The sequence below is a fragment of the Arachis stenosperma genome, chromosome 5, assembly GCF_014773155.1.
Source record: "Arachis stenosperma cultivar V10309 chromosome 5, arast.V10309.gnm1.PFL2, whole genome shotgun sequence".
In the NCBI taxonomy this organism is placed as follows: domain Eukaryota; kingdom Viridiplantae; phylum Streptophyta; class Magnoliopsida; order Fabales; family Fabaceae; genus Arachis; species Arachis stenosperma.
This window is the reverse complement of record NC_080381.1, coordinates 29,305,840-29,316,804: the sequence shown is the minus strand read 5'-3', so window position 1 is coordinate 29,316,804 and position 10,965 is coordinate 29,305,840. Positions and strand designations below refer to the sequence as shown.

General features: G+C 32.6%; 2 protein-coding genes across 2 annotated transcripts; both read right to left on the bottom strand.

Moving 5' to 3' along the window:
• Positions 1-5,361: 5,361 nt before the first annotated feature.
• LOC130981909 (ABC transporter I family member 17-like) lies at positions 5,362-6,668 on the bottom strand. Its single transcript, XM_057905665.1, has 2 exons — positions 6,430-6,668; positions 5,362-6,355 (listed from the first exon to the last, which is right to left on the bottom strand). The coding sequence occupies exons 1-2, from the start codon at positions 6,443-6,445 to the stop codon at positions 5,595-5,597; spliced, it is 777 nt and encodes a 258-aa protein (XP_057761648.1). The 5' UTR covers positions 6,446-6,668; the 3' UTR covers positions 5,362-5,594.
• Positions 6,669-6,890: 222 nt separating this feature from the next.
• LOC130981908 (RING-H2 finger protein ATL47-like) lies at positions 6,891-10,266 on the bottom strand. The gene is made up of 2 exons (XM_057905664.1): positions 10,253-10,266; positions 6,891-10,145 (listed from the first exon to the last, which is right to left on the bottom strand). Exon 2 carries the CDS (start codon positions 8,895-8,897, stop codon positions 7,749-7,751), a length of 1,149 nt encoding a protein of 382 aa, XP_057761647.1. The 5' UTR covers positions 8,898-10,145; positions 10,253-10,266; the 3' UTR covers positions 6,891-7,748.
• Positions 10,267-10,965: the final 699 nt, after the last annotated feature.

Genomic DNA, 10,965 nt, shown 5'->3' with positions numbered 1-10,965 from the left:
TAATGGACCTAAGTTAATCTTACTCACTTGAGTTAATATTTTTAGTCATTGTTGTAACAAATATTATATTATTAAATATTAATACATTTAGTATATATAAAAGTTGGATATACTTACAAGAGATTTTTTAATCAAACTAAAAAATATATAATTATATTTTTTATTTTTTAATCTTAAATATTGTTTACTAATGTAATGAAAATGTGAACAACAACAACAACAATAATAATAATAATAATTCACATAATTAAAATAGATCATTCTAATATATACATGATATTACATATATCAAGGATTATTATATATGATAAATTATTTTTTTATTTTTAATAAAGTTAATTTATGTATAAATCAACTAATTTTTATAACATATGATTTATTACATAATTTTTCTCCTCTTAATATAGATAAATTTAATAAATTTAAATATTATCTAAGACAATAAGTATAATAGTATAAATACCTATTTATTTATTTGTATTAGAAAAATATATAAATAGTTTAAATATTATTTTTTTGGTATAAAAATAATAATAAAGATTATTAATTAAGTTTATGAATAATTTTTCAAATAATAATAAAAAATCACTATTTTCACATACTACAATGTTTATAAAAAAAGTTGGATAATAAATCAATCCACAATAAATTATACATTAATCATTTCAAAAAAATAAATAAATTATACATTAGATATTATTATTTGCGTACTTTTATATTATATTATATATATATATATATGTATATATATAATCGATTATTAAGTTATAATTAATTTCTAACCCAATTTTTGAGAATTGAAATTTAAATAATTGAAATTATTAAATTGTCAGAATAATAAAAATTAGGGTTAAGTATTTTTTTTCATCCCTAAGATTTTGGGTGAAAATCAAATTCGTCCATAACCTTTTTTTGTTATTAAAATCATCTTCAAGGTTACAAAAAATTATAAAATCATCATTTTATTTTTATTTTTTTATTTTATTTGTCTTTGTTTTATTTCTTTTGAATATATATATATATATATATATAATATTTTTTTTTAAAATGAAAATAAAATTATTTTTGTTCTTTTCTCTTTGTTTTTCTATTTACTACATGGTGCGTTTAATTCTGTTTAGTGTTTTGTGCTAAGAAAAAATAATGGAGAGAGATCACATGAGTTACTACTCACACCCAATGAGTTATTCATATTATTGTGGATGGAAGAACTACCTGAATTTTGGTTGGAAAAATCAAGACCAAAGAAACTTCAGTGTTCCATGTTTCATCTATCAAGAATCACCATCTCCATATTCATACCAAGAACCACCACCTCTCTATCCATATCAAGAACCATCATCTTTCTACTCATATAAAGAACCATCATCTTCTTTTTATTCATATCAAGAGTCATCAGCTCTTGAACTTGTCATGAAAGAATGCATACATGACATAAGGATAAGTTTCAAAAATATAGAGAAATATGTGGAGTTGATTATCAAGCCCCAGGAAGAGGAACAAGCAAATTTCTTCCCAAAAGATACAATGCAAGATCCTATAGAAGAAAGTGAGGAAATCAATCAAAGGAGTTCATACTCCAATGAATTAGAGAACTCTCCACCCTAACACATGGAAGAAGAGAAAGATGCAAAAACAAATCAGAAAGATGCACAAAAAAGGAGGAAGATACACAAACAAAGGAGGAAGCCATGCACAATCCATGCTTGCACATTCCAATAATTTCGGAAGAAGCCATACAAGTCTCTTTAATTCTATCCATGCAAGCTCCTGAGAAGAAAAATCTGAATGCACCGCCCACATTTGAATTAAAATCTTCTCCTCCAACACTTGAATATGCTTTTCTTAGTACTAATGAATCAGAGAGTTGTATGGGAGTTATTTTTTTGGGTATCATTTTTTTTCTCATGTCCACTAAAGTCATTTCTCTTAACTAACTGAAAGAAGAGGAAGAAAAAGCAACAATCAACCGTCAAGCTAGTGATGTTAAAGAAGCGCTTGTTGGGAGGCAACCCAACTACTAGTATCCTTGATTTTGCAGTCACTTTGATTTTAATTTTATAGTCATTTTAATTTTAGTATTATAGTTATTTTAGTTCTAGTTTTAAATTACTTTATCTCAACTTTTTTAGAATTTTTCTTGTTTTACATGTGTTTTAGTCATGCAGAATGATTAGAACAGGAAGAGAAGCAAATAAAACATAAATTTTGACACCCTGGAGTTTTTCTTTACTTGGAGACAAGCAAACTTTTAAATTTGGTGTTGTAGAGTGTGCTCTCTGTTTACCTTATCATATGTGCACCATGGGGAGATGAATGTTCTTCATGAAGGAGCATAGCCAGAGGAATGAGATGGCCACCAGCATAACTAAGGTGGTTGAGTTCTTTTCATTCTATTTTTCCTTCTGTTCTTATTTTGTTGTCTTCTATTTTCTGTTATTTTGATTGCCTGCATGATCTTTAGTACTTTCAGTTCTTAGATTTAGTTTCACTCTATTATTTGCTTTTAGTTTAAAAAAATTTATCTCATGTACCACTCACTGAACTTGAATCTAAAAAGAAAAGAAAAGAAGTGATGTATTGCATGAGAAATTGAGTTTATATTTAAGAGTAGTCTTATTTACTTAATTGTGGTGGTAATATTTGTGATTCTGAATGTATGATATGAACAGTGCATAGTTGAATTTGAATCAAAGGATATTGGTGCATAAGGAATAGGAATTTAGAGAACTACTATGAATTCTCTGAATTAAACAAAGGGAAAAAGACATATAGGTCCCTGATTTTTCAAATTTTTGACAAATACATCCCTGACAAAATTTAAATACAAAAAAGTCCCTGACTTTAACAAACGGAGGACAATTTAGTCCTTCCGTCTATTTGCCTCTCATACACCAAACGGAGCTGGCTGAGGTGGCTGAAACGGTGTCCAGGTGTCCGTTACGGTGCCACGCTGGAAGGGGAATAAAGTTCGAAGGACAAATAAGTCATTGACGTCATTTTGCAAATAAAGTTCGAAGGACAAATAAGTCCTTGAGAATTTAGTTCACTATGCTTCTATTATGAGAATTTAGTTTATAAAATTATGCGTGTATTTTGAACTAAATTCTCAAGGACCTATTTGTCCTTCGAACTTTATTTGCAAAATGACGTCAAGGACTTATTTATCCTTCGAACTTTATTCCCTTTCTAGCGTGGCACCGTAACGGACACCTGGACACCGTTTCAGCCACCTCAGCCAGCTCCGTTTGGTGTATGAGAGGCAAATAGACGGAAGGACTAAATTATCCTCCGTTTGTTAAAGTCAGGGACCTTTTTGTATTTAAATTTTGTCAAGGATATATTTGTCAAAAATTTGAAAAGTCAGGGACCTATTTGTCTTTTTCCCTTAAACAAAAGCTTAATCTTTGAAGCAAAAGAAACAGTAAAAAGAAAATAAAGAAAAGCAAGATCCAAGGTTTTGAGCATCAATGGCTAGGAAGGTCAAATATGATTAAAATCTCAAAGAGTTATTTTCCTAGTCATATGCTTGTGGTGTAAATGTGTCAAGTAACCCTTGAGACAGAGCACTAAGAGTCGAGATCAAGTGCATTTAACAGAGTATGCCAAAGGCTTTGAGCACCACTGTCTGGGAGTAACTGAATGAAGAATCTAAACTAAAAGAGAGTTGCACAGTCAAGTGCTTGTGGTGTTTTTGTGTCAAGTAAAGTTTGAGACAAAACATTTAAAGTCATGGTTAGGCTCAAGGTACAAAGTATCAAATAATAGAAAATGAAAGAAAAATGTTGTGTTCAAGGATTAATCCAAAGTAAAAAGGCCAAAAAATTCATAGTATTTTCCGGATTCTAATTCCAAATGACAGTGACAATCCTCAGATTCAAAGGATAGTGCGATGCCAAAACTATTCGGAGTTTCAGCGTTATAAACCCCACTTTGAGACAGACAGGAGCTTAATTGAGTACTCATTTCTCATGCAAAATTCACATCGTATAAATCTTTACAGGGTCTTGTGTTTTTGTCTGAAACCACGTAAATTCTCTTAGCCTGGGACGATTCACATACAATTGGTAAAGTTGGCCACCTTAGGACGATTTATGTGTTATTCCTCAAAAGTCATTCATGCATAAATCATCTCGGATGTAGTGGCTAACATATTATATAAACCACATTCCTCTAGCACGATTTATATATCATTAGGATTAGAATATCCACGTTTCAAAAATTGCTTTTGGAGATTTAAGTAATTTTGGATCCTATTTAATTTATTTAAGTAAAAAAACCTAATAAGTGATTAACAAGGGTTGATGGTCACAACACATTTAGGCTGCGTTTGTTTACAGAGACAGGACACTGAGACAGAGACACATAGACACAAAATTGTATTTGAAAGAGGAGACATAGACAGAAACAATGTGTCCAAGAACACTGAATTAGTGTATTTTGTGTCCATCATGACAGGAAGGACATGGAAACACTAACAAGAAACACAATTTATTTTTCATTTTTTCTTTCATTATTCTTGTTAATTTTTTATAATAATATTTTTTGTCTCAAATTTTTTGAATAAAAAAATGAGAATAAATTAAATTTTCATAATTTGTTCTAGTTTATAACAAAATATGATACAAAATCATAAAATTTTATGTCTCTGTCCTTTATGTCTTATTCTATCTTATCTTATCATGTTGTTAGAAACAAACGCAACCTTAATTTAATGGAAGTTAAAGAAAATTGTCTTGAAGTGAATTTGATTAGGTAGATTTGACGGCTAAGTAAATATTATTTCTTTACATTATAAACAAAATATGAATATATTTATTTTGTTTGCGGTGATAACAAAATAATATAAAAATATAAATAATTTTAAAAATACATGTAAATATAAATAATTTTTTTTATTTATTTAAAAAAATGGAATACATAATATGTCACACGTGATTTTACTCAAATTTCAATATTTATAATGTATATCTTTTTTTTTCCCTCATAAACCAATTCATTTCACTAACTTCATCTTTATACTTTATTTATTTATTTATTTATTTCTATTTCTATCTCCTTTCAATTATAAGACAATTCATCTTATAACAATAGAGAAACCACATTATGCTTGTCTAGCTACCAACTATGATACCATAAAAACTTGTCACTCACAAATTTAATCAAAATAAATAATTAATTGAAATTGAAACAATATCAGAATTCCATACTTTGTACTTAAAGTAGTGTTATACACAAGCTTGGCTGAGACACAAGAAGGAATCGAATCTTTTCCTTGTTTCTTTTCTTCTTTTTAATCCAAAAAGATGAAAGAAAAAAAAAAAAAAAAAAAACAAGCTTCTGTAGAAAACCAAACCAAAGTATCCAAAAAGCAACCCTGAGTTACCTTACTCGGTCAAATTGTTACAAGAAATGCAAATAATAAATATCTAAATGCCAATGGTTTCAGTAATACAATTCATTTAGATAATTAGATATAGGATTCAAACAACGTGGCCTAAATCAGAGGGACCTTGCAGGAAAATAATTAGAAAGATGAACACCGATGAGTACTTTATTATGAATGGATAGAAAATTTGATATTAAACATGATTTTAAGTGGTGAGTTGAAGAAACCTCTGAGCCATGGGATGGTTGGCTTGGGAGAGTTGGTTAGGGTTGAGAATCTCAACAATCTCACCATCAACGAGGAGGCAGACGACGTCAGCAATTCTCTGGATTTGTTTGATGCTGTGAGACACCATAATCATGGTCATGCCACTATTCTTGTTGAGCTTCAACAGTGCAGCCTCTATATTCTCCGTGGAAATAGGATCTAAAGCACTCGTTGGCTCATCAAGCAGCAAAACCTCAGGGGAATTAGCAAGAGTTCTGGCCAGCGCAACCCTCTGTGCTTGACCCACTGACAACTCCGCCGCCGACTTCTGAAGGAAGGAAGCGTCCAGGTCCGCCAGCATCAACAGCTTACATACCTCAACATCTGAAAGCTTCTTCCCGCTGAGGTTGGGGCCGTACCTCACGTTGTCGGCTACAGTGCCTTCGAAAAGGGCGGGCAGCTGGAACAGCATGCCGACTTTGCGGCGGAGGGAGAGCACGTCGAGCTGGCAGATGTCCCGGGAGTCGAGGAAGACGGAGGCGGAGGGAGGCTCCCAGAGGCGGTTGAGTGCCCTGAGGAGCGTTGACTTTCCGCTGCCACTGGGGCCTATGACTCCCACTATGACACCCTTTGGGATTTCCAGACTGATGCCCTTCAGTATTGGGATCCCTGCATCCGACACTCTCCGAAGATCGCGTACCTCCATTTTCGAGTGTCCTTCGCCATTCTCCACCTCCAAAAGCTGCTCCTTCAACTCATCTGTAATTCAAAAACACAATCATCAAATGAATGAAAAAAAATCCATCAAACGAAGTCCATCAAACTTACTTTACCTATCAGAGAAGACATATTTGCTAGTTTGTGAATCGATCACATCTCCCACTTCCACCACCACCACGCTTCAAGACCTATTTCTATCCATATCAAACAGAGTAACAAACCTGTACCAGAAACGGCCTGCCTTGCCCAACACCGCATGTAAATTTTTTTTCTATTTAGTGCGGGCCCACCACATATGATATTTGAATGTTTGATTGCTATTATTCTCACTATATTCTATCTATTATTACTTTATTAGCATCACCACTACAAGTCCGCAACTGGTGATCCACCCAACCTAAGAAAAATGGTTTAGGGATGGTTCGGCTGACTCGGATAGAGTTACAACTTGCAAGGTTCAATCTGAACTGAACCGGTCCATACAAAATAGCAAAAAAGAACCAGGTAGCGGTGCGAATGGCAGTGGGATGAACCAATTGTTATTAGGTGGCTACTTCCATAAAAAGTGTATTTATGAAAAGATATTTTAAATTATAAAAATACTATTTATACACTAAAATCACTCATTAAAATCAGTCACTAATATATTTGTATATAAATAAATGTGTAATTTAATTTATTTTCAATATATATTTATATTTTAACTTATATTTTATACTAATAATTAATTTTAGTATATAAGTAACATAACTCTTTAAATTATTAGATAATTTAATATATTTAATTAAATTATCTAATTATTTAATGCAAGTAACAACCTTTTTTTTTTTTCAAAAGCAAGGGCATCCAAAAAGCAACCCTAATTTGACCTCACTTTTATCTCATCTCACTTGTTGCAAGAAATTGCTAATAATAAAGACCACTTTTGTCACTTAGATAAAAGAATCACATGTAATTAGGGTCCCACAACTAAAGAAAAATGTTCTGAAACTTCCCGGTTTTTTTAATTCTTTTCTTTTTCCAAAAAATCTCTGCTAGATATAGCTTTCCAAGAACTGTGCTAGAAACAAAACTGCAACCACTATAATTAATTGTAATAATATTCTTAAGGCCTAAAACATGTAACCCCTTCAATAGATTTTTGAATTAAAGGACTAATTTTCATCCAACAATCCAAGATTCAAGAGTCGAGAATCATTTCAATTAAAAGAACACTGATTGCTAAAGTGCTTTTATGGGATGATTTACAACAAAAAGAAAAACAAAATGGTTAAATCAAAGCATGAGACGAACAAGGATCTCAACAAAGAACCACTAAGAAGATGAAATTGGTTAGAAACTTGGAATACAAAATTCAAAAACTGAACAGTTCATGTACCTCTGACATTGTTGTTCATCCATGGCAATAAAATTGCAGTGACAAATAGAATTATTATGGAATTCGAGCCTCTGATGAACTTCTTAACTTACTGTTATCCTTCCTAGACCATTGCCATATCTTGGAAACAGAAAAGCTCTCACCTTTTCTTGCATTGCTGATCTTTTTTCCCTCAACAACATCAACATCAGTTGAAGAAAAATTGTTCCCATTTGTTGTAGCTATTCTTCCCTTAATCAATTGTCTCATACTGCCACTGATGCTTGGACACAAAGCCACCCTCAAATCAGAATCAGCAACAACATATTGGTAAGACCCCATTGAGTAGCATCTCCTTGCATCTAAATTACCATGACTATTACTAAAACTAATACTACTATTACTACTCTCTCCTTCACATTTTTCAACACCATCTACTCCATTATTATTTGAGCTTCTGAATTTTCCAAGCCTCACAGAAAAAACCCTCTTCCCATTCCTTATGTGATTCTCAGCAGGCTTGTTAGAAGAACCAGCACCACTGACACCAAATCCTGAAACTGAAACACCATCTTCGTCCTCATAACATGGACCTTCAAAGTCAAAAAATGGGGTCTCAAATGAAAACCCTGGTGCATAAAGTGTCCCTCTACAAAGGGGACAAGTTGAATTTGAAAGCAACCATGTGTCAATGCAGTCAATGTGAAAAGCATGGTTGCAATTTGGCAGCAACCTCAACTTGTCTTGTTCCAAGAACTCACAAAGGCAAACAGCACAATCAAATGGCTCCTTCAAGCCAATTATCTCCTTGTAGAGAAACACAGGGAGTGCATCAATGAAAGCCTGATCTAAACCTGAGTCATGGAGGTGGAATAGTTGCTGCAACTGTCTCTGGTATGCATCAGATTCAGACATTTCAGGATACCTATTGGATTGAGAAATTGATGAGGAAGAAGAAGATCTTTGTCTCATGAGAAATCTAACAAGCAGGTGGAGGGTGCCCAAGATGAAGAACACAACAGATAAAATTACTATGATGAAAATAATTGCAGGGCTTATTCTACTATTCCCAGATGAAGAATCTGAGGATGAAGAAGCTGAATTAGAAGAACTATAAGAAGAAAAAGAAGAAGAAGAAGGAGAATATGGAGAAAGAATAGGAGCACCATTGCTCTGGTGGATTTGAGAGTGAAGCCTATACATTTTAGAATATGGTAATGGCATTACAGAACTGAGAATAATACAAAGTTCTAAACTAAAATTTTGAGCTTGCAATTTCAAAATTTGAACAAATTTATCATCTTTTCTTGTTTTGGGACAAAGCCCAAGTCACCAATTGTGAAAGAAAAGCAAGCTTTAGGCATACTAACAAGGAAAAGTAAAGAGGAAAGGACCAAAAACAAAGCAAAAGATAGAGAGAGAGAAAAAGAAATCAACTTGACTCTATTTTTTCTATGGGGTCCTATGACTGTGGCAACAGCATGGAACGAAACATGCTTGAGAAAATGTCAACGTTGCAGTTGACCTACCTTCTTTGAAATCTAGAAACCTCTGCAGTTACCTGGCTACTTCTCTCTCTCTTTTACAAGGTTGTACTTGTAATTCTAATTCTACATGAAAAGAAAGAACCCTAATGACAACAATAATGTGTGAAATCTGAATTTGAATTAGCTGCAATCCAATACCAGTAGTGGTAGACAAGTGAGAGTGAACAAAATTCCTTACAAAACCCAAGGTTTTTGGGGTCCTCTTGCTGCTACAGCCTACGGACCCTGGAGTCCAAACTGAAAGGAAGCAAAAAGGTGTGGCAAAATTGTCATTTTGTAACTCAAATCATGTGACAAGATGATGGCACTAACCTTAGACACCTGTCACACATTTTGCGGAATTTCATGGATTTGCTTGGTCACAAAAGTAAAATAAGTACCATATCATTTTTTTTTGTTTGCACCAGGAATTCATCGTGCCGGAACTGCAGAGGTAAAGTGGGTGATCCTTCCAAATAAACAAGTTCCATTCCTATTTTTCAGTGAGTACGAATCCGGGAGTGATGGTTAAAGGACACAAATCCTTATCTATCTGTGCCAAACTTACGTTAGTAATAAGTGCTATATCATAATGAAATGAGACTGAAGTGTGGGTGGTCTAAACTAGATAAATAGTCCAATACTGAGTTTGTGTATCCTTAGTCGTTACCAGTTTTTGCCTGAATTTACATATCCTTACTATATTTGGTCAGTGGGTATCCCTAGCTGATTCTGCATATCTATCACCAAACAAAAAAAAGGAGCCTGGAGCTCTGACCCAAAACAAGATAGTGAAAAATTTAATCTCAAGTCATTGATTCAAGGGGCTAATTTAAGGTGAGTTTTAGCCTTAGCCTCGCCTTAACCAAGCTCACTATTAGCCTGTGCTTTCTGACACCGGTTAATGGCGATGTGGCAGGCCTTTTTGTAATGTGACTTTGACCACCTGCAAATTGTGATATGTTGCATAGATATCTTAAAAACTCGAAATTGTGAAAAAGACCGAACTCATCAATATCACTAGATAGGTTAGCAAAAAAAGCAACAACATACCTCGGATTAGCTACCATCTAATAAACAAGTGGTTGGAGGCGATCAAAAAACAAAAGTTATTCCTCTTATGTTTGTACTGTTGGACAATGGGAGACTATGACCTTCAAATATTTTATAAAATATTTAATAATAACAATACTTCATATGACGTGATTAGTTCATTTGGATAAAGTCTTATGTAACCAATTCAAGTGTGTTGTCTTCAACTCATTTTATTCGCTCAATTCTTATTGGATTAATTGAAAAGGCTCATCATCATAATCATTATAATATAATTCACTCAATACTTAATTTTCAAATTTAACATGATGGACTATATTGAGCTAATTTGAAAAGGACTTATTAATATAGTGCATGTTTGGGTGTTATTATTTTGTTAAAAAAAGATCTTTTTTTTTAATGAAAAAAGATTTTTTTAACGTATTTGGCAAATTAGTAGTAAAAATAAAAGCACTAGTAAAATAAAAAAAAAGATCTTTTTTGAGAAGCTGTAATTTACATCTTTTTTTAAAAGATCTTTTTTCCTTAAAAAAAGATGTTTTTCATGTAATAAATAAACAAAAAAGTACTTTTATATTGTTTATACCCAAACATAATTGATAGATAAAAAGACATTTTTACATGAGATATCCAAACATAAAATTACTTTTACTTCTCTATAAGATCTTTTAAAAAAAGATAACTCAAAAAAAGATCTTTTCTTAAAAGCTCAC

Coding starts and splice junctions, on each gene's coding strand:
- LOC130981908 (XM_057905664.1), bottom strand. CDS start 8,897: ATGCCATTACCATATTCTAAAATGTATAGGCTTCACTCTCAAATCCAC.